Raw genomic sequence first — 24,945 nt, 5'->3', positions numbered from 1 at the left:
TCTGCAGTGAGAACTCAGCTCCTGATTTCCTAATGCTTATCCACCAACTACAAGGCACAAATCAGGAGTGTGATGGAATATTCTCCACTTGCCTGGATGAGTGCAGCTCCAACAACACTCAAGAAACTCAACACCATCCAGGACAAAACAGCCTGCTTGATCGACACTCCATCTATCACCTAAGAACATTCATTCCCTCCACCATCAGTGCACAGTTGTAGCAGATCGTAACATCTCCAGGATGCACTGCAGCAACTCACCAAGTTTCCTTCAAAAGCAACTTCCAAACCCCTTGACCTCTACCACTCAGGACAAGGAAAACAGACACATGAAAACACTACCACTTACAAGCTCCCCTCTAAGTCGCACACCATCCTGACTTGGAGCTACATTACCAATCTCACTGTCGCTAGGTAAAAATCCTGAAAATCCGTCTCTAACAGCACCATAGGAGTACCTACACCACAATGCCTTGAACTGCTGCAGTCATCGACTTACTACCGCTTCAAAGGAAATTAGGGAATGGCAAAAAATGCTGTCCTTTCCAGTTGCACTCATCTATCACGGACAAATAGTAGTAAATAGTAAACCTACATCAGAGAACCCTACAGATCTTCATGAATTTGTATTGGCCACTTTCCATTTCCTGTGACCAGTGTATCAATGGACTGGAAGTGGGTGAAGCTAGAGGTCTTTCCAAAGCTCAGCAATATTACAATTCTTTTGATATTAATCTTCTCTTCCTCGTTCATGGATATACTTCAACATATTACAGCACAGTCCATTATGTCGTCCATTAGGAAAGATCTTGCACGTATATAGTACATTTCACATCCTCAAGGTGTCCCCCAAAACTTTAGAACCAAATGGGTTTTTATTTTGCAGGAGTAGTCAATAGGTAGATAGAAAGATCTCAAATAGCAAATGAAAGAGATTGTCCACTTAACTGGTTGGAGGTATTGACTAAGAAATGAATGCTGCCTAGGACATTTGCTCTTCTGAACAGGATTACGTATCTTTTAGGTCCATCTGAACAGGCAGTTGGGGACTTGGTTTAACATCTCATCTGAAACATGGTGCCACTAACAACGTAGCACTCCTTCAGTACTGCACTGAATAATCAGCCTCAATTACATGCCGAGATCCTGGAAACATAGAAAGATTTACAACGCAGCCATTCCACCCACCACATTAGCACCAGCCAAAGAAAAGCTATCCAGCCTAAATCCCTTCTTCCAGCTCTTGGTCCATAGCCCTGTAGGTTATTGCACCTCAAGTGCATATCCAACTGGTTTTTTTAACGCAATGAGGGTTTCTGCCATTACCAACTTTTCAGAAAGTGAGTTCCAGATCTCCCAAAACTAGATGAAAAAACTCAATTCCCCACTAATGCTTCCACTAACTGAGGTGATTATGTCACCAGTGGAAGAGGAGCCAAATGTGCTCCTATAGTAAAAGAATGCCAAGATATTAAAGTAAAATTTGCAGATGTCATCTTTTATAGCATGCAAGAGAAATCAGCTAAGACTACCTTGCCCTTTCAAACAGCTAAAGTCAGTTACTGCTATTACACTGTGCCTTGTAATTGAGCATCGGCCTTTTCCAAATCTCTTTTTACCATGGCAAGTGAACAGATGACCTTTTACTTTTTACACACATCAGCTGCAAGTGGATCTATCCAGAGTTAGAATACAGCATTCTACATTTAAAACACAAAATCAAACAAACTACAAGGTGTGACCACACTAATTTCTGCTCCATAAAGTAGCTGATCATAGCTACTTGCCCACAATTGCACAAACAAGTTCTTTGCAGAGGTGGAAAATGGCATGCAACCCAAGGGAACCTTAATGGGGAGAAAAATATTTCTGAAAATACGCATTACAAATCTGAATTCAAATGTTTGATTTACAAATGTCACTGGTCCTCAATGCGTGCATTTATTGAGACTTTACAGAACAATCATAAGGCTCTGCTCCCCAGCTGGCACATTTGTACGTTCACGCTCTCAAAACTCAGTTCATGATTTACCTTATAGATACATTGAGCTGCTGAGGAGAGGGAAGGATTATACTTCATGGGCATCAAGCCTCCTAGTCGATCACACACAACTGCATTCTATTTAGGACAATATTTTATAGTTATGCTATCACCATTGCATTAAAGGGAAATTATTTATAAATACACCAGAACTTATCCTCCTTGAAACCAAACAATGGTATTTAACAGATTAAATTAAAGTATTAGCTAAAATAATCAGTGTTTGGAGGGATATGGAAATATTGTCTTACTTGCGAGTATTGAAGTGATGGTTATATGTGGCTCAAAAACTAACAAAGCTGGCTGCTAAATATTTGTAGTTAAGGGGTGTAGGGTACTTTTCCTTTCCATAGCATTTACAAAGTAAATGGCAGTACTAATTACAAAGATTTTTGATAAGTGAAGAAAATTGAATAAGTCATGAATTGTGATGATGACTCAGAATTTTTCTTTCTTCCATGAATCAGCTAGGATTGATTCACTCCATTAGAAAGTATCCATTAATAGTGGCTGTTAACAGCTTTTGAGAAGTAGCTAGTTTATGCCACTGCTTCAAATTACTGGGATCAAAAGAACACAGGAAATTAGATTCTGGCAGTGGAACATGGTATTCTTCCCTAGCAACACTAAAAACCTAGGAACCTATTATTTTTGCTAAATAAACTAGGAAGGGAACGAGAGGTGAAAGACAACTGCAAACTTCTATAAGTAGACGAGTGGGTTACTGAAGATCTTATGCAAATAATCAGGGAAGGGTACTGAAGGTTTTCACACAAGGGAGAGCTGCTACTTTTTCCATAGACTGAGGAATTTGGACAGGAAGATTAGAACAGAAAATTATTTCGACAAACATCCAGCTGGCTGAATATAAAATCAAACTCTAGCCTCTGAGATCATGAGTCATCATTCTTCATAAATAAGGCTTTTGTCAATCTTGTACCTTTCTAGGTGAAAACCATTGATGCATCTAACAATTGTCGTTATTTAAAGGAGTCACTACTTAAAAATTGCTATCTAGGCTAAAAATATAATTCTCTTCTATATTTCCATTACACAATTTACTTAAATGGAAAATTTCACAGGATGTCTAAAAATGTTATTTGAGTCTTTCTGCACTGATAACAAATACTCTTGTCGCCTGGGTGATAATGTATCATTAAAGTCAATCTGAAATTTTGAAATACATTAGTGACAAAATTTATACTAAAAGTGTATTAAACAAACTGTGGTTACTTGTGCACAAAAATTGTTAAAATTTACAACTGCCCCTAGAAATACTTCAACTCATTTCCCTGATTTTTAAGATCACTGGCACAGAGTCACCTGCTACATTCTGCTTTCCACTGTGAATGGGATGTGATGGAACAGCAGTATTATTTTATGTAGCTGCATCACCCCACTGTTACTCCACATGCAAAGCACTCAGATGGAGAAGTTGAATGAATGTTAATAGCTGCCAACTCAACTAAATACAAGTAGGAAACGATCTCATTCTTCCATTCATTTCAGTCAATCCTGGCTGCTGTTTTCTTGCATACTAAGTACAGTCTGCAAACAAACAAAGCAGGATGAGGGAGCAAGTCCCATCATACGCTTCCAAATCACAAGCATCAAGAAGCACAAAGAGTGGATAAGCCTTTAGTTTGTTTGGTGAAGTATTACATGACCCCCATCCTAAAGATACTTCTACCTTGATGGAGAGTGATACAGTGGACAGTATACACAAGGTTTTCCTAGTATCAACAGCACTCCAAAATACAAAGGGCTTATGTAGATTCAATAAATTTGCATTTTATGTAAGGACTATTTTGAAATATTTGCAATATTCTTTATGTATTGAAGCGCCTCAGAGAAACATATAGAAAATGTGGATATCATAGCAGTTTCCTGTTATGACAATTTGAGATGTCTTGTAATTTTTTTTAGTTATTTTATGAATAAAGTTTATTTTTGCAAAAAAAACTTTGCATGACAGGGGGCTGAATATAACTTTTATTTCCATTCCACAATTTACATAAATGGCAAATTTCAAAAAGGTGTGTAAAAATGCTATTTGAATCTTTTAGCAGTAATAAAAAGTACATTATTGACCAAGCTGCAACAGCTGGCACTAATCAGTAGCCTCTGCACTGCAGTTCGCAGGGTCAGGAGAAAAGTCATAAGTTGATTTGGGGGTTCATCTGAAGCACTCCACACTTGGTGTGTGGGGAGGGGGGTGGGGGGGACCACCACGGACTGTAAAAATTCCAGCCTTTCATTTGCTGATGATATATGCTTGGTTCAGGTTCAGGCCAACCCAATGCTATATCCCAATGCACAGCCTAGGGATAGGAATTCTAGATTTAGGGAATCCTTATCCCTGCATCCTTCCACTAATTCCCTTGCATGGGTGAGCAGAGGTTCTGACCCAACAAGAGCACTCTGCAAACTTAAGCCCACGGCCAGTCACGGCATATCCATGTCTTAGTATAGTTTCTGACTATTTCAATAGGCTTCCCCTCATTACAATAGATTTTACCAGAATGACCATGATTTTCAGTCCCACATTTTATTCAGTGTGCCAATACATGAGGCACAAAGTTGCTTCCATGTGCTTGCAATGTTACGCTGTGATAACCCAACCAAAAAAAGATCAAACTGATATCTGAATTAACTTGCCTGAACTAAGTTTAAAGGCTTGGCACTGTTTATTCTCAAGAGAAAGATCCAACAACGAACTACATTTTATAAGGGCAGCAGTGAGAGTGCCACTTCAGGGCTTGAGCACAAAAATCAAGGCTGACACTCCAGAGCAGTACTGAGGGAGTACTGCACTGTTGGAGGTGTTGTCTTTCAGATAAGACATTAAACTAAGGCACCACCTGCCTTTTTGGTGGATGTAAAAAATCCCGCAGCACAATTTTGAACAGCAGGGGAGTTATCCCCAGTGCCCTGGCCAATATTGATCCCTCAGTCAAAAATCACAAAAACAGTTTTTCTGGCTGTTATTACATATCTGTTTTTTGCATAGACTGATTAATTTGGACAGGAAGATTAAAATAACTAATTATTTTGACAAATGCCTATCTAGATGAATATAACATTGAACTCTAGTCTGAGATCATGAATCACTGTTCTTCATAAATAAGGTTCCAGTCAACCTTGTACCTTTCAAGGCAAAAGCCATTGATGCAGCCAACAATTGTTTTTAATTAAAAATGTCCTGTGTCTCACTATTTAAAAACTGCTATCTAGGCGCAAATTAGCTGCCACATTTCCTTCACTGCAACAGTGACTGCACTTCAAAAGTATTTAATTGGTTCTAAAGCACTTTGAGACGTCCTATGGTCGTGAAAAACACTACATAAATGCAAGTCTTTCTTTCTACATACAGCATAGTTTATATTAACACAGTAAAATGTTGCAAAAGCTTGTGTCAAATAAGGGACATATTTTTGCTTAAGAGCAAAAATAAAAAACATTTTTGACACCAAGCCATTGAAACAATTAGGAAAGATAACCAAAAGCTTGATTAAAGAGGTAGGTTTTCAGAAACATCTTAAGAGGAGGAGAAAGAGGTAGAGAGGCTGAGGGGTTTAGGGAAGCTTAAGGCTGCTGAAAGCGCTGCCACCAAAGATGAAATGAATAAAATCAGGCATGTGCAGGAAGCTACAATTAGAGGAACAGAGAGATCTAAGACTTGTGGTGGAGGAGGTGTCTGTACAGATAAAAGGAATGGAGGAGCCATGGAGGGATTTGAAAAGGATTAGGATTTTAAAATAAGAAGCGTTGTTGGATGTGGAGCCAGTGAGGACCAGCAAGCACAGGGGTGATGGGTGAATGAGACTTGGAATGTATTAAGATACAGACAGCAAATTTCAGATGTTCAAATTTATGTAGGGCAGAAGCTGCAAGGCCAGTCAGGAGGGCATCAGAATAGTCAAGTCCTGAAGTAACAAAGGTGCTAATGCGGGTTTCAGTAGATGAGCAAAGGGAAGGTTCGAGTCAAGTGATGTTATAGAGTTATAGAATAGTCTTAAGTAAAAAGATAAACAGAACCTCTATAATGTTTGAGATTGCTACAAACTCTAGGACTTGGTGGGGTGGGCAGGCGGGGGGGAAATGGAAAATGGGACAGATCAAGCATATAACAGGCACAGAACCTTTAGACTAAACTACCTTAACAGGGGGTGGTTAACAGATGAGGCAGACCAAAAGGATGACAGAGGTAATTAAAGAATACAAAAAAAGGGAGAATTGGATAGATATAAGGATTTTTTTTTGGGGGGTGGGGCATTTTTTTCAAAAAATTCATTTAGAGAATGCATTGCTGGCTAGGCCAGCGTTTATTGTCCATCCCTAATTGCCCTTGAGAAGGCATTAGTGAGCTGCCTTCTTGAACCGCTGTAGTCCTATGGTCCTCAGGAATCAAAGTTCAATCTCCTGGATAACCCAGGAGAAAAATAATAAGAGTATGAAAAATAAACTGTATTTTCCTCATTTTTTTTTGAACACCCTTTTACTTTAGTTAAAAGATTGGAGGTGGGGTAAAAAGGCCTTTTTTCTGGTTGGGATGGCTGAAACTGAGGTCACGTGATGAAATCTCTAGGAGTGCATCCAAAATTGGCAACCTTAAATGTACACAACCCAGTCTCCATAAAATAGGTCATGGTCAGGATGGGCATGGTATGGGTGGATTCCCACCTCACCAAACTTCGTGCCCATTATAACTGACAGGAAAGATTGTCCCTAATGAGGTTTTCACTGGGAGAAAAGACAGACTACAATTTATTAACGAAGATCAATTAATTTTATTAATCTTTTCAATACCAGTGATTTATCTGTTTTACATATTTGACTATCACATTTTCCCATAATGGTCAAACTTTTTTGCTTATTGGTGCTTGTTGCTCTTATAGGGAAGCACAATGATAAGTGCCACTTTATCAATGGCTTCATATCTATCTGGAAACCTCCCTGGAATGAAGAATCACTACATATATATGGGACAATCCTAACGAAGCTGAAGCCATGTGAAGGTTCCCATCTGCTGGAGTCTTTGTGAGCCCACTACTTTCAAAGATGGAATCTTCCATCACCTGTGCAGTGTTATGCAATGGCTCTGACTGCCAACCACTCAGTCCCATGCTATTCTACATATTCTGTAACAGAAGGGCACCCCTTCATTATGGAGGCTACATACCTACGTGAGTATACAAGTTTGTATCCATGTGGTTTCAGGATGCTTCCTTCATATTTGCCTGGAACCATTCTCCAAGCAAGTTGAACCTGGCTACAGTCGCACCTTCTAGTTTGGATCCCAAAGCCCGAATTACATAAGTGAGAGTATTCCATAAAGACCCTCTGTCTGATTTATTGCCTGCGTAACTGAGACCTCAATTATAACCAGCTGTGTGCTCAATGGTAGGCTATGTTATGCACAACCGTTAGGTTGCCTAAATACAGCACCTTCGAATGCCATGGCTATATGTTCTTCAGCGTGAACCTTTTACTATAACATGTTTAATAGCGTCCATTGGAAGGCAGCCTCACTAAGGTATTCCCATACAATCAAGGAATGGTACTCAACATACTGTACCTCTACTTTGTAAGAACTGACTCCTCCAGTGCTACTCTAAATCAGTGTTCTGTACCTTTCCTGGAGTTTTCTGCTTAACATCACTATAAACATTTCTCCTTTGGCTGTATCTGCAATGGTGCCTGCTTCAAGTGGGAGTGATGATGTCTGGCATGCAGGTGACTCAGTATTCTTTGGTGGCATTTGGTTGACCACTGGGTTCAGATTGATCTGTGAAAAGACCAGGTGGCTCATTAGCAGCATATAAGCACACTTATTTGGATACTACCTGCAATATACACGTGTATAACCAATGAACAAGAACTTGATAAATAAGTATATGTTGCATACCAGTAGTTCAAATGCTTTAATCTCTGCAGTTCCAATGCCTTCCAGCTACCACCTCACGAACAGATTAAAGTTGTCCCCTTATACATAGGGAGTTTGTGGTCACATTGCACAATACATGATGCACATTGGGTCCTCTTGTTATATGCCAGTTTTGTCATTTAAAAAAAAGAGCAGTGGGGATTTAGGTAGTGATTTGGGCATTCCTACAATACTTATCTTTTCCATCATGGCATGAGCAATGTAATTTTCATAACCTACTTTCACTTATTAGTATCTTGCTCACTGTATTCTTGTTAATCATAGAATGATTACAATAAAGGAGGAGGCCACTTAGCCCACCATGTCCATGTCAGTTCTCTGCAAGAGCAATTCAGCTGGTTCCTTTCCACGTAGCCCTGCAGGTTCCCATTCTTTAGGTGCTTATCCAATTCCCGTTTGAAAGCCCCGATTCTTATCTACCTCCACCACACTCTCAGGTAGTATATTCGAAATCCTAACATAATCCTCACTCCTCGTTGCATAAAAAGGTTCTCCCATATCACCATTGGTTCTTTTGCCATTCACCTTAAATCAGTTCCCTCTGGTTCTTGGCCCTTCCAGCAAGGGGAACAGCTTATCTACTCCCCTCTAGATTTTGAGTACTTCTTTCAAATCTCCTCTCAACATTCGCTTCTCTAAGGAGAACACCCCAGCTTTTCCAATCTATCTACATAACTGAAGTCCTTTAATCCTGGAACTATTTTCATAATTGTTTCCTGCACTCTCCAAAGTCATCACAACTAACCTGAAGTATGATGCCTGGAATTGGACACAATACTCCAATTGAGGCTGAGCCAGTGCTTTACAAAGGTTCATCATTACTTCTTTGCTTTTGTACACCATGTCCCTATTTATAAAGTTCAGGATCCCATATGCCTTTTTAACCACTTTCTCAATGTGCCCTTTTAGCTTCAATGATTTGGGCACATATACCCTGCCCCCGCCGTGTCTCTGTTCCTTCATCTCCTTCAGAATTGTGCCCTTCAGTTTATATTACCTCTCTTCATTCCTCCTACAAAAATATACCGCTTCACACTTCTCTACATTTAGTTTAATCTGCAACATGTCCACCCATTCCATCAGCCTAAATCCACTTGAAGTCTATCACTAACCTCCTGACAATTTGGAAATATTGTGAACTGTATGTCACCTGCAAATTCTGAAATTGTGCTCTGCACACCCCAAGTCTAGTTCATTAATTCACATCAAGAAAAGTAGTGGTCCTAGTAATGAGTCAGTACAGTAATTTTTGTATATACAAAATCACACATCAAATGACTTCCTACATGTTGTTTCATGCTTTGTGCAATTAACTTGCACCTAATCTGGGTTGTGCGAGTTGTTCCCATGTGCCCAACAGATTCTGCATGTAGTTTCATGGAGTTCAGTCTTTTAGTGACAAATTCCCCACACTGGTTGCTTGACACATTTGAAACTGCCATGTCCTTTCCACCCTGCCAAAAATATATGTTCCAAATATGCACTTGGAAGGCCCTAGCTGGCAAATTTGGCTTTTCTCAACTGTCATTGAGTCGTTATCTATGGATATCGCAGGCTCCATAGCTACATTAAGAAACCTTTGGACAGTTGTTTGGACTTTAGTCATTTGTTGGTTGCATAGGAAGTGTTAAAGGTGTGCAATAGTCAACAGCTCTCTTATTATTGCAAGCAAAATTACATTCTCAGGAAGGGCATCTTATAAATCTTGTTCCTGCAATTTGTTTTTGGGTCATAATTTATGAAAAATAATTGTAGGCATTAAAAAGAACACTTTACATCAACATCTATTTCAACAAAATTTGTAAATTAAGAGCTAGTAATTTCTGAACGGGGGCCCAGTTGATTAGATGGCTAGCGTGTGAATCAGATTAGTGCCAACAGTACGGGGTTCAATCCACAGTCCAGCAGAGGTTGTTTTGGGGTCTGCCTCCTTGCCCTACACATATTAAAAAATCATGACACTTTGCTGTGGTTCGGTGAATAATTGCCAAGGACCTGCTTTCAGGCACTGAACTTGAGAAGAATTATTCCTCAATATGCAAACACTATTCCATCAGTGGCAATAAAAACCATGCATCATGTATACTTAGCTTAATTCGCATTTTGCGCTTCACAACTTAAGAGTTGCTCTTGAACAGTACCCTCTATTTTGGACAGGAAAATGCTAAATGCAGAGTACCATGTCTGGAAAGTAATGTCATGCTAAAGCTATGGCAAGACTGCACAAGCCTACAGCAACACTTTGTGACTATCTACCCTGCCAAAATACAGATATCATATGTAAGCAACAAATTACTTACCAACTGATGGAGCACATAGCTGCTTCTCTTTAAAATAACTCTCCAATTAGTAACAGCAAACAAGTTTTAAAAATAGATCAATTAAAATAACACTGAGACCTTGAATATAGCAGTTGGATTTTATTTCTCCCCATTTCTCAATGGACTTTTCCACTGATGTAATAAGTTGAATCTCAGCCATCCTCTGTGCATTATCTTGCCCCCACACACTATCTTCTAGCTGAACAGTCCATATGAAAATCAGGAGTGCCACATCAATTTAAGCATTTTCTGAAACTAAGTTATAAAAATGACCTATGGCTGTTGGAGCAGAAACCAGAAAGCCCTGGGTTTCACATGTTCAAACTACTACAAATCCAACACTCTCAAAATCACCTTTTAAGCATTCCAAATTTCCGATAAGTACGATGACTATATCATTCCACGCTTGCATTCCAAATGCACTGTGACTAGCTAATCAACTGTATGCACATCATGTGCCCTTAATCACAATTAGTCACTGATGGGAGATCAAGCAACTAGAAGAGAACACCAAGTGGTTATTAAGCACATCAGTATCTTTACCTCTGAACATGCACATTTACTTTTTTCCTGAAACATTGTCAACTAGCACCTCAAAGTGGCTGTGTTTTTATTTTTTTTATATATTGAATAAAAAGGCAGTTGACAAATGCAGCGTTACTAAGCCATTGTACCTACATTCATGAAAAAGGAATGGAGACCCCATATTTCAAGTCGTTGTTTTGTAAGAATCCACTGCTTTGCAAGGATGTTAAATTAGTCAAGACGTAAGATTCACTGCTACACAAAGTAAAACCTCTTTCTCACTTCCCCTTTAAGATAATGTGTTTAAAATAAATAAATTTGGGGAAAAAAACCAAAGGGTGTAAATCTGTAAGTGCCCTGAAATATAATGTTCCAGGAAGATTACATTACTTGCACCTACAGCAATTTAACTGCATGAGGACTTTTGACAAAGATTGAACATACTTTTGGACAAGATACTGGTTGCCAACCATCTGTCAGTGCCTTTGAATAGTGTAACAGGATACTCACCACATCTGTGTGTGTGATCTTGGCCAGGAGATCTGTCAGGTTGTCACTTGAAAGTGAACTGTTGCCAATATCAAGCTGAAGTCCACATATTGCTGCCCCCACACTTCCAGTCGCAATCATTGATGGTGGATACATGGCAAATTTGAAGTCTGCAGGTTCAGATATACCACAGAGGTTTATAAACTATACATGCTCTCAAACAATACAATGACTTTTAAACCAAATTTCTGGAATAACTCACCCCCATTCATTCATAATACCTCATGCTACATCTGAACAGACTGATCCAGACAACTCTTGTTAATTATAACATATTTAAAAGAGTCAAAATATATGGTCCTCTTTTCAATAAAATGACATCCCAGAAACACACTGATCATGAATGTCTGAATAAAGAGCCACAGTGCCCCTGCCAACCAACACTGCTGTAGGTCTGCTTCCACGTGTGGTCACATGAACACATTTCATTGCCCAATAACCTTGTAAGCTCCTTTAATGTCATTCACAATGCAAATGAGACAGCTAGCAAATGGCCAGAGGCCCAGAGTGACTAATGCCTAGCATCCAAAAGACGTACATAGCTTCTATCTCCACTCTTCCTTTCCTCCGTAACAAGCACCATAAACTTGGCTATCAAAGCTCCACATGTCCCCTCTTTGTTGTGCAACAGGCAGTGATTTGTATCAGTAGCTCCTATTTTTAGCATATTAATTAACTACTGCAACTGTTGAGGCAAGAGTCTCTAACGGGAGAGTGTGGCACCATTGTTTGAAACCATCTCCTCATCTTCGCTATTGAAAATCATGGAAATGACCTTCCTACTGATATGAATTCAAGCTGACATGTTCACAAAAGGACTGGGGGGCAGGGCACCAATTTCACACATGCGGCTTGCCAACTCACCCGACCAAGCTAGCAAAGGAGAATTTTTTTTTACGTGAAAAAGAACAGCATTATTGTGGGTCACCTAGAAGGCCCTGTGTTAGGATTAGGAATAATTAATTAAGCAATGACTGAACTACAACACCAACTAGAAATTGCAATATTTTATGGGGACATTATTTTCTAAAACGTTAATGTTTGTGCGGATAAAATCTTACTGCTACTCTACATAGTGTGAACGAAAACTATAGATGCTGCAGTTCTACTATACTTATTAGCCAATACGTAATTAAACACAAAACAAACCAGTATGTTTAGCATACATGTTTGTTGTAATTCAGGTATCCCACATGTAAATTTTCATTGTTAAAACTGGTATAAGGAGAGAAAATTAATGATTTGGGATGCACAGACATTCCCCTCAGAACTAAGGCATTTTGGACATGAGTCAGAATGCCTGCAATATGAGCAATCTAAGCAAAGAATAAAGACATTACATTGTATTCTGGGTTCTGAACTATAGCCGGATGTAAAATTAAAACTCTGCACAACCTCATCTGCTACTAGCAGCAATTAGGTTTTATGGCATTAACTGTACCAGCAGAATAATATGGTGTGCAACATGGTATAAATGTTTCTTTAAAGCACACATCTGAATTATGAGCAATGCCTCAGGAAATCCAAATCAAAAACTGCACTTCAGCCAACACACTTTGTGCATCATTAGGTACTTCTCAGTTGACATTTACCTATACAACTACTTCAAGTAATTCTTCAAATGTGAAATACTTTGGGACACTGAGGAGTTACGAAGGCACTTAAGAACGAATTACTTCTATTTACTAAGACAGGCCAGTTTAAATATATCTCTGCTTAAGGGTAGAAATGTATGTGTGCATTAAATGATTCAATACTCTTTCCACTGAGACAGTGCGCTCTCCAATTAATTGGAACAAAGCTAATGGAGGATATAAAAAAAATATGTAAAGCACAACTTCTAGTGCACCATTTCCAATCTGTAATGTTTTTCTAACACACTTCAAGTCTAATACCAAAAAAAAATTCTTAAAGTTGAAAGTACCTTAGCCACAATTTCAATGACCTCTGTTTGACCTGATTAATCAGGTTATTAAAAAAGTAGTAAAAGTCTGAAAATTAAAACAGCTGCAAAAGACAAACACACTTATCACAGATGAATCTCAGTGCATGAGTCAATAAGAACATCTTTGTGTCAAAACTGCCCACTGGATTGGGGTTTCTGCATTCCTAATAAAGTGAAGGCCAGCTCAGAACTAAGAAAAACAGAAAACGCTGGAAAAACACAGCAGGTCTGACAGCATCAATGTCCCAGCATCTGTGCTTTTATCAGAACTAACTATGTTCAACTTGTCTTTGAGGCTGCTCTCTGTTTGAAACTATCTGAGTATGTACTTAATCAAAAATTTCCACTTTATATTGCATCATTGCACAGCTTTTTCATATGTTACACTTTTGAATCGGTTTCTAACCATTATTTTCATTAATGTGACATCTTTAAATCTCTTTGCTGTATACAAAATTATAATTACTTGGTAGCAAATCAAAAGAAATTTCATCCACATCTCTCATGTAATAATGTAGAGTGAACATTTAATATTAAATTTAAATGCATTTTTACACCTTCTAAACACATACATCAAAAGAAACACGTCCTGTAATACCAAATTAACTAAGGACTTGGGGGCCAAACATTTGCTGTCCCATCACCAGGAACAGGCAATGCACATATTCCAAAAGGCAGTAATGCCAGCATTGGTGCACATGGTGTGCTTGCTAGGCATTCACATGGGGAATGCAGCACTGGTTGTCACTTGCAGAAAAAGCCAATTAAATCTTGTTGATTCAATAGAAAGCTGAAATTGGTTCCTTCACTTTTTGGAACTTTCCAGGACATGGACCCAGCCTGAAACACTCAGTCATATTTTCATGCATCAGGCTTCCAATGGTGGATGCAACTACCGCCTGCCCCCACGTAACTTCGAGGACTGGTGTTACTAGATTACACCCCATTTCCTGCTCCCCACCTCAACTGCACTTCCAAGTTCACCCGCGCCACAATAAATGTCAACTATATAAACCAAATGCTGCGCAGTAGTTAAGGATAAAATTGAAAGAAACTTAGGATTCTTAGTCGACTTGTCATGAAACATCCAACCAACGCAGATAAGCAGTAAAAGAATGTTAACCTATAAAGGTGAAACAGTATTGAAATCAGAGGAAGTCACAATCAAACTGCACCGTGCTCCAAGTCAGACCTGAAATACTGCATTCATTTTTGTTCAATAGGGCACAAGGGTGATAATACAGAGAAGAGACAGAAGATTAATCTCTAGTGTCAATGGTCTGAATGAGGAAGGCTTCTGTAATGATCTTATAGAGACAGACACTACAAATGAAGGTGAATGGACAAGCTAAACCTAGCATATTACTTTAGATAAAATTGCAACAATAGGACAAGTACATAAAGATTTTTTTTTAAAAATCAGCAAAAAGGCAAATCTAAGAATATCAGAAAATGCTTCTTCACAGAGTGAGCAACACATGGAACAAATTTCCAAAACTGAACAATACAGCAAAAAAGAAAAACATTTAAGAAACAACTGGATGTTACAATGTTAGGGGTTGGGTGAGAGTGGAGGGGGCACAGTAGATGGCACCTCAATCGATAAATTAAAATAGTTTAAATGGCCTTCCCCAACTGCAATTATGTTCTGATCTTGTAAACTAAAACAGAAAACCATCAACTGTAACAACCAAACTAAGTAATTTACTGCACTGGTATTTTAGACTGGTAACCTGTTTAATGTATTATTAGTTCCCTTTTTCATTCCAACTGTGCTGTTTACAGATAGTAGGCACTGCATGCTATGTATAGTAATGCTAATATGTGGTCATATTCACCAATTAGCACTCGGCTGAGTTACTGAGCTTAATATTTTAAATTTGCTTTCACATCAGTTTACAGTACAAAGTTTGTGCCCAAGAATGTGGAATGGACTCTTGTCTTGAGTAGTCTGTCTGTAATGATGTAAAACTTTCCCGATACCCCATTCTTCCAAACAAAGATTGTAGCTCAGAATTAAAGTGTAAATACTGGCCTGGTACGATACCACTCTGCTAATGAACTGCCCTATACTTCTCTAACTTGGGTGGAGCAGCACGACGCCTTTAACTCTACAAACTTATCTATGTTCTGAGCATCAACTGCTGAAACAGGTAAAGTTTGCATCAAGGTGGTAATTACAGATTTGCGTGCTGCTCAGAATTACCTTAGCGGTCACTTTGAGAACTAGAGTTGATACTTAAAAGTCTACACTACAAGAGCATTATGAGTAGTCATAATGGTTAAAAAAGGGGGCTAAAAATCAAGTTTTTGGCTTTTAAATTGCATGTTGTAATTGAAAGAATATGCTCCAGAGACTACAATTAATGTGATAACGTCTCTCTCAAAATAAACTGCTTTCCGAATGCAGATGCCTGCACTGCCACCAAATATCAAAGAAATGTTTTCATCGATCCTTTGTGCATCATAGATTTCATATTCATTGGCAGTTAGATGCTGTATGGGAGAGGATTTTAATTTTCTACAGAAGGATAAACCAGATGGTCCAAATGCCCTCCTTTGTCTACACATATCTTTTGTGGGATTTAATAGTATAACAATACAAATTTAATCTCAAATTTCTCAGCATCTTTCAAACAATAACTGACAGGTGGCTTTAAAACTCTAAATTATGAATGTTAAATCCCAACAGGGACCCAACTTGTTAAAGCAGGTCACTCTACACATCCTCTATTGTTTAGTTACTGCAGTGGTCTTTGAATTTTGCTTATTGCACTACACAAAACAAAAGCCATGGTTGTTGCTTTCTACAGGGTTCTGAGCCAGCTTGGGAACTATGCTTTTATCAAATTGGCTTTTTTTTCTGAAGGAGTTAAAAAAAATGTGCTAAATTCCAGCCTCATGTATTACTAATGATAAAATGGTCTTTTCTATGATTTCAGAGTTGATTAGAGACATTTACCCATAAAATTTGTATGTATAATCTATTCATAAACCTTAGCTGTGTGAAACTTGCAGCACTCCATTAACCAGCACTGAACAAAATTGATGAGAACCAGCATGAACATACTGGAAATAAATTTCAAAATATATTAATATGCCAGTCAATCTACTGTGATATTGGATACAAGGAGTCAAAACCAAGCATATTCTTTAGGTGAAGCAGCGACAGGGAGGAGATAACTGAACCAGAACATACAAAACAACGGAGCCCTAATGTTAATATTTTCATATTGTCCTATTTGTAGGTTTCATTAAAGAATTCCTAGGTCTACATTTCTAATGGAAATTGGCCATATAAACCTGTACTGTAGTCATAGCCTTCCACTAATGGGGGCAGTACAGCTCCTTCACTGATAGGATCGTTCAATTACAGTGCGACAAGTTTACAGTTTCCGTTATAAAGGCGAATAAAAGAATTTGGAATAGAAAAAGTTGATAGGAAGTGCAAGCTGACAAGATTTTTAATACATTAAAGATAAATGAATTAAAAAGAAAATCATGAAAGCTTTCATTTGTGAACAAATTCTTAAACAAATATCATTGCATGGTCCAAGAGAATAGCAAAATAATGTGGATGTGGGAAATCCAATAAAACAAAAGGTGCTGGAATACTCAGCAGGTCTGGCAGCATCTGTAGAAGCAGAAATAGAGATAACATTTCAGGTCTGTGACTTTCCAGCAGATGTTATGGTATCCTATGCATATTATGCCCAATTTGATACAAACCAAAACAATTTTGCAATCAGCAGCAGAACCAACATTTGTATTGCAAACCTTTGAAGTTTCCTCTACATACTTAAAGCACAAATCAAAGCCAAGTCAAGGTTTAGTCTGTTTCACTAGTGTAATCACAAGATTCCTCCACCAACGTATCCTAATCAGACATAAAACGGTACCTGTTGCAGATACTGGACCACTCATACCTGTGGCACAAAGGGCAATGAAGGTCTGTGCATGCTTTCGGATCAAGTGCAGCTTATCTTTAGGAAGCGGAAGCTTCTTCAGGATGTGTTCAATGAAGTCATGTGGAGTCACTGCTGCAAGGTTCCACTTCAACTTTCCCAAAACTACCAACTCCCACTCCTATCAAAGAGAGACAAAAGGTCAAATGCACCATAGGAAGACAACAATAGAGGGGAGAAAATAAACTATACCAAAATGTTTTTCAGAGGACATTTCAAACAAGAAGCCCACTGTATGGTAGAAGCACAACTGACACATTCAGGGTGAAGTCTTGAATATCTACCTCCAGAGGGAGCTACAGACCGAAATTTACACTATTCACGTCACTGTTGGAGTGAACAGACCAGCTCCCACAATTGAAGCATATACCACCCTTTTCAACAATACACTTCAAATATTGGGCTCAGCCTTGTTAAAATTATTTAGTAAGCAATGATAGCAGATGTTGCCCAAATTAGTTTGTTGCAAGACAAATGGAGCATACTTATATCTTGTTTTCTTCATCTTTACATTTTAATTTGTGCCAAATAGGCTTTCTCAGCTCATGCATCCAGATTATGGGCAATTTAGTAAGAGGTTTGCCCACATTTATAACTGAAGAAAGCAGTAACTGAAGCAAATGTCAAGGAACAGAAGTGCTATTTATTTCATAAACATCCTCTATAACATTGTTGTATTGTAAATAAAATATTTGAATCATCGCGATTATGGGTGTAGTTTAAGATCTGAATGAGTCTTTCCAGCTGAACACAAAGGTTTCCTAGAAAGTGCAAACCTGAAAAGTCATTTTACACTTCTGTTGGAAGTTTATTTTGATAAAAGGCCAAGTATAGATAGGCCCTATGTGCTAATTTACAACATTGGAATTTTGCATAGACAACTGCAGATTGTGAAATTACCAGAAGCTCACGTGGTCTGATAGAGTTGTCAGTGTAAATGCAAAGCTTTTCTGCTGTTAGAGGAATAGTCTCTTTGAACTTTGATGCAAGGAACATACAGACCGCTCCGAGCAGCTGCAGGTGGCATTTGGTAGTTGGAACAATCGATAAGAATCTGTCCAGGTAATTCATTGCCAAAGGAAAGACCTCCTCCTCACACTTCTGCTCCTCGCAGACCTAGGAGGAAAAATGGCTAAAAATGAGGACTAACAAGGTCATGGAAAGTACTGTTAGTGGAGAGTGAGGTCCTGGCACCAGCCCTGATCTGTCACATGCCTCTGGTTCAGTCAGCAAGAAATGAACTAAAGTCACAATCGCAGCACCAAAAGGCTTAGAGACAATTGGCTGCAGTCTTGACTATCACTTTTCAAACAATACTTTTAAAAAAATATGCCCACAGTCTGACACAACACCCAACGCAATGTCAGACTCTCACCCCCCCAATCTTACTTACAATCCACCCACCTCCAACTCTGACAACTAACTGCCCTGTCCAACCAGTCTGACTGACACCATCTCCCATCCTCCCCAATCTCTCTCCTACAGCCGCCCGGAAACTCTCAGCTGACTCTCTCCCCCCACCACCCCCCCACCTACGCGACAGACAACATTGAAGTCTGCGACCCACGAAAGCCCCGGCTCCAGACAGCACCGAACGACTCCAGTAATTGCCGCCGCCGTCTGGCTCCATGATGCCGCGCGGACTGGAGCTGGGAACTGCGATCCCCTCACTGCAGACACCCAAACCCTAGTCCAGACCCACAGAGGAGAGGAGGGAAGAGAGACTGGGGTACCGGGGGGTGGGGGGTGCGGGGTGTCTCGGGTACCGGGGGGGGGGGGGGGGAGAGGAGGTGGTGGTATGAGGGGAGGGCGGGGTGAGGGGGAAGGGGAGGGCGAGAGGGGGTGTCTCGGGTACCCGGGGGGGGGGGGGGGGGGGGCGGTGAGAGGTGGTGGTTTCAGGGGGAGGGAGGGGGTGTCTCGGGTACCCGGGGGGGAGGTGTCTCGGGTACCCGGGGGGGAGGTGTCTCGGGTACCCGGGGGGGAGGTGTCTCGGGTACCCGGGGGGGAGGTGTCTCGGGTACCCGGGGGGGAGGTGAGAGGAGGTGGTTTCAGGGGGAGGGAGGGGGTGTCTCGGGTACCCGGGGGGGAGGTGTCTCGGGTACCCGGGGGGGAGGTGTCTCGGGTACCCGGGGGGGAGGTGTCTCGGGTACCCGGGGGGGAGGTGTCTCGGGTACCCGGGGGGGAGGTGAGAGGAGGTGGTTTGAGGGGGAGGGGGTGTCTCGGGTACCCGGGGGGGGGGGGGGGGTTGGTTTGAGGGGGAGGGAGCGGGTGTCTCGGGTACCCGGGCAGCTGCCTCTGAATACGAACCTCCAGCATCCAGGTGGCCACCATCCTCCGCATGAAGGGCTGGATGTCCTGCTGGACGCACTTGAAGTAGGAGCAGGCCGGCAGGCAGCGCTCCTCCAGCGCCAGCAAATTGTGCAGCACCCGCTCATCGTGCAGCAGCCTGGGGTCGGGCAGCGCCCTCCTCACGGTCTCCAGCTCACAGCACAGCAGCTCCATGGCGGCTGCGGGGTGGATGGGAGGCGAAGCTGGTGTCGGGGCTCCGCTGCCGCCTGTCCTGGCCTAACCTCCCTCAGACGGTGCTGCGCTGCGGCTCCGAGCGGGACGCGCTGACGCAGGGAGCGGGCAGCCGCTTGTGGTGTCGAGCAGCGGCTGGGCGGGCGCAGAGAGCGCGCACATCCGACACTGGCAGAGGGAAGCGGGGAGGCCGGCGGCAGGGGAGGGCGGCCATGCACATCGGGACACTCATTAAAGGCCTCCGGCAGGATGGCAGAGCTGGGCACAGGCACCTCTCATCTCCGGGGAGGATTAAGGAGCCGTGGCCCACAGCCGGCGAGAGGAACAAGCGCTCAAATCGGGGCTGAGACTGAAACTGCGGGTTTAATGGAGATTAAAAGCCGAGCCCGCCTCCCCACTGCTGGCGCTCCGTGCGCGCCAGGATAGCCCCACCCACAGGCATTGATTGACAGGGAGCGAAATCGCCCCGCCCACATGCAATGATTGACAGGTGGTGAGATAGTCCCGCAAACAAACATGGATTGATAGGTACAGAGATAGCCACGCCCTCAGTGAGTGATTGACAGTGTCATGAAAAGTGGGTTGCAGCCACAAATTACTTACGGGCATATTGAACTTTTCAAGAAAGACGTGTGCGTTTTTAAAGAAATACAAGCAAGGACACGGAGCAAAAAATGGTTGATAATGTTAAGTGACCACTTTCTTAAAAAATTCCTATGTGGATTATGTTGACAGACCTGTCCTGAGAGAACAGAGAATGTCGCACCAGAAAAGGTATGACGGCCTGCCTCAAGCAGAGACACTTAGATAGGAAAGATGCAGACTTTAATCTCCTGTAGTTGCAGAGACAAAATACTGATTACCACATCTCAAGAGCCATTTAAAATCCTGGTGATTCATATCTCAGAATGTGTAAAATGGTCAAAGATCAAAGAAAACAGACTCTGGGTGCAAGACATGGTTTTTTTTCCCTTACAGGAATAAACAGGGGAAAATGGGTTAAAAAGCTAGCTGCAGAGCAGTGCAGTGTATGCTAGTATGCAGGTGTGCTGCATATGTGACAGCAAGAAGAAGAACATCTATGCATCCCTGCAGTCCACAGAATCATAGAACTTTAATGACATGGAAGGCCATTCAGCCCATCATGTCTGCACTGGCTCTCGAAATGAGCATTGTGACCTAGTGCCATTGCCCTGCCTTTTCCCCATACCAGTTGCAGACAAAGTTGCTCTCTCTCTTTCTCTGTTGCTGGAAGCCACAATCAAAAAGGAAATAGGACAGCTTCTTCAGCTAACCTGAAGAACCAAGTGTCTCCAAACCCCTTGTGAAACTTCCAAAGTCAGGTTTACCAGAATCACCCAACTTAACAGCCGCAATGTTTAGCCATCAACAGTTCACGGACAAGCCAAAGACTGATTCTTATATCTTTTAAAACTTTTATTTGGAGTTTTAACTTTTTATTTCTGATCTGTGTGTATATGTGTTGCGTTTTTATTATTTTTCTCAAGTTTTTTGTAACTAATAAACTTACTCTTTCTTTGACTCAAGAAAGCCTGGTTAAATTGGCCCCTTCTGAAAAAAGAAACACATTGGACTGGGAAAAGTTATCCGTGGGAGAATGGATCCCTTTCAAATTAACCTTCTTGCATCCAACTGAGGGGTTCAGTAAAAAAGGGGAGCCAGCTCATTCCTCCTCACCTGGGAGCATAACAAAATTGGGGTCCCATTCGGGAAGTTAACAAATTGGGGACCTCGCTTGGAGACCAGTTGTAACAAATTGGGGGCTTGATGCTGGAATAGTTCCCACAGACAAAACAAAAGAATTAGAGTGGGGAAAGTAAATTGTTCCTCTGAAACCAATAAAAAAAAACACAAAAAAGTTTTCTTGAGTCGGCACTACTAAAATGTAAAAAATGTCCCCATCTGATGCCAGTGTTTTTACAGACGGAAGGGATGTTACTTATGAAAACTTAGCAGTTCTGTCCTTCGAACAATTAAAAGAGCTAGCGAGGCACTTAGGTTTAGAATTTAGCCAGAAAACTTTTAAAAGGGTGGCAATGATCTACAGGTGGAAATTGAGGACAATGAAACAGATGGAGTAGCGGTAGAGAGATTGAAATTGGAGCAGCAGAAATTTGGATTTCAGGAAAGAGAAATGGAAAGAGAGAAAGAGGAAAACCAGGAAAGGGCACAGAGAGAAGAGACAGAATTTTGGGACAGAGAGAGAGAAAGGGACCTTAAACTAAAACAGCTCAAGCTGAGGGTCAGGAATCCTACAGCACCCTTGAAGACAACATTAGCTCAGCCTTAAGGGCTGAGGCAATCCGGTTTGCTCATTTAATCCCTAAATTTGGTGAAGCAAAAGCAGAAGTCTTCTTTATCTCTTATGAGCGGTTAGCACAGCAGTTAAAGTGGCCAGTCCAACATTGGTCCCGACTACTGCAGAGTAAGCTTTAAGGAAAAGCTCATGAGGTTTACTCCATCTTGCCTGAGGAAAGTGCCACTGACTATGAAGCAGCAAATAGGGATATTTTAAGTGCATATCAATTAGTGCCAAAGGCGTACTGTCAGAAATTCTGTACCCTCAGGAAACGGCCTGACCAGATATACCTGGAATTTAAAAGGCTTAATCAACTTGCTTTTGACCAGTGGGTGCAGACACTTAAAACAGAAGCCACGTGAAAATCTCAGTGAAATAATTCTCCCTGAGGTGTTTAAAAACTCCACAGCCTTCCCAATAAGAACACATCTGGAGGAAAAGTGGGTAACAGGGGCCAGGCAGATAGCCACACTGGCTGATCATTATGAGCTGATCCACAAACCCTTGTCCCATAACAGACCCTCCCCTAGTCATTCCCAACCAACTGGAACGGATAGAACTGGAGAGAGTGATAGGAAACTGAGCAGCCACGGGAGAGAAGGAAATAGGGGGGGCCCTCCTCAGGACAGGAAGGGTGGTGCTGAGATGAAAAGTGAAGCCAAGAAGCCTGTGTGTTTTAACTGCTGACTGCTGGAGGTTACAGGAAAAACCAGTGGGACTTATTGATGCACATACACCCTGGGCAGAGAATAAGAGTTAGTCAAAAAGTATAGCAGACCAGGCTATGGCTCTGACTGCAGCTGCAAGTCTTTGTAGGTGCACTCCTGAGAGTATGGGGGCGAGGTTAATCAAATCCCTGGAATTTACAAGGATTTTAAATCTGAAGGAAGGGTGACCACATTTCCCCAGAGTGAGGCGAGTAAGCCTATAGGGATAATGAGGGATACGGGGGCCAGCAAAATTTTACTGCTGGGAAAAGGCATGACCTTTCCACCAGAGGGTGCAGTATTTGCCAAGGTGTTGGTAAAGGTGATTGAAGGAGGGTACATGCCCATCCTCTTACACCAAGTGCATTTGGAGTATGACTTTGTGTCAGGACCGGGGACTAAGAGAATCGTCCCCAGTTTGCCTGTTGACGGGGTCAACCTGCTCCTTGGCAATAACCTGCTGGGATAAAAGGTAAAAGCATCCCCAGTCGCCTCAGAGAAGCCAACTGAGGTCAGGGAGACAGAACAGTTGCAGGAGAAATTGTCTGGCATTTTCCCTGACTGTGTGGTATCGCGGCCTATGGTTAGAGAAGCTCCGTCAATGGAGGCTGAAGTGGCACTGCAGACAGAGGGCTCTATGGTCTGGTTATCTGAAATCTTTTTTGGGAGTCTAGAAGACCCTAAGAAGGTAACAAATAGTCTTACTTGGTAGCGGCCCAGCAAGCTGACCCACTGTTAAAAACATTAGCTCAGACTGCCCGCCCTGAAGTTGAGGCAGAAGCAGCCCCTGAATGCTACTACATTAAAAATGTGGTGCTAATGAGGAAATGGAGACTCCCTCACAGACCTGCAAACAAGGAGTGAACAGTGATCCACCAGGTAGTGATGCTGCTGAGGTACCATAGGGAAATATTACGGCTAGCTCACAAAAATTCCGATGGCTAGGCAAAACCCAAGTCCGCATCAGCCAGCATTTTTACTGGCTGCACCTCCCACAGGGATGTTGTAAGGTTTTGCAGAGTCTGCCACACCTTCCAGGTTGTGGGAAAACCCCACCCTGTATCTATGACTCTCAAGCCGGCTTTTGGGGAACCGTTCAGCATGGTGTTAGTGGACTGTGTGGAGCCCCTGCCAAAACAAAAGGAGGCTACCAGTATATCCTTACCATCATGGATGTGTATCCCCACTTCCCAGGGGCTGTTCCCCTGAGAACCAAATCTGCCAAAACAGTGGTGAGGGAATTAACCCAATTCTTTACCAGGTATGGTGCCCACCAAGATCCAGTCGGATCAGGGCTCAAATTTCATGTCCAAAATATTCCAGGAAGTCATGGTGTGTGACCCAGATGAAGTCTTCAGCGTATCACCTGTGGTTGCAGGGGGTGCTAGAACAGTACCCTACAAACAATGAACAATAAGGCCACAAGTACCCCTAAGGCTAAGTTTTCTTATGTTCGCTACTAGGGACTCACCCAATGAGTCCACTGGTTTTACTCTGTTAGAATTAGCTTACAGGCACCTAGTGTGAGGGCCTCTGAAACTAATCAAACAAAAGCTTTTTAGAACAGAAGGAGAAAGTCTCCATGTTGGACTACGTAACAGTGTTCCAGGAGCAACTCATGAGAATCTGTGATGTGGCCCGAGAACACTTGAAAAATCTCCAGACAGCTATGATGAAACAGGCAGACAAACATGCCAGGGCCCGAACGTTTCAGCCAGGAGACTATGTGTTAGTGCTCCTACCAATACCAGATGAACCCTTAAAAGCCTGGTTCAGTGGCCTGTATAGAATGGCAAAGAAGCTCGGGGAAGCAAACTATCTAATTGAGACCCCAGATCGGGGAAAAAAGCAACGGCTGTGTCATGTCAACATGATAAAGCCATATCACAGCCAAGAAAGGGACAAGCAGGTAACAATCTATCCCATTGCCACTGACCTAGAGGATCAGGGTAGCAGTGGGGATGAATTGGAGACATGGGTGAGGCCCACATTGAATCCCCTACTACCCAGCTAACCAACACAGAGATACTAGCAAACCTAGATACCTTATTCACCCACTTAAGGGCAGAACAGTGAACAGACATGACGAGGCTACTCACTGCATTT

The 24,945-nt window shown here is 41.7% G+C and overlaps 1 protein-coding gene across 2 annotated transcripts in view; it reads right to left on the bottom strand.

Moving 5' to 3' along the window:
- The window catches only part of ccnd2a (cyclin D2, a), a 32,894-nt gene extending 12,656 nt beyond the window's left edge, over window positions 1-20,238 (bottom strand). The window contains exons 1-5 of one of the 2 annotated variants that reach the window (XM_041202198.1): window positions 19,600-20,238; window positions 18,193-18,408; window positions 17,254-17,413; window positions 11,344-11,492; window positions 7,674-7,828 (exon numbers count right to left, since the gene is read on the bottom strand). In XM_041202198.1, the coding sequence (XP_041058132.1) occupies window positions 7,674-7,828; window positions 11,344-11,492; window positions 17,254-17,413; window positions 18,193-18,408; window positions 19,600-19,794 (875 nt within the window). In that variant the 5' untranslated portion in view covers window positions 19,795-20,238. The remainder of the gene's footprint in view (window positions 1-7,673; window positions 7,829-11,343; window positions 11,493-17,253; window positions 17,414-18,192; window positions 18,409-19,599) is intronic. The other variant, XM_041202199.1, reaches the window with a different exon arrangement.
- Between the last annotated feature and the right edge of the window lie 4,707 nt (window positions 20,239-24,945).

The sequence above is a fragment of the Carcharodon carcharias genome, chromosome 13 (genome assembly GCF_017639515.1).
Source record: "Carcharodon carcharias isolate sCarCar2 chromosome 13, sCarCar2.pri, whole genome shotgun sequence".
Classification (NCBI taxonomy): Eukaryota; Metazoa; Chordata; class Chondrichthyes; order Lamniformes; family Lamnidae; genus Carcharodon; species Carcharodon carcharias.
This window is presented reverse-complemented; position numbering and strand designations above follow the sequence as displayed.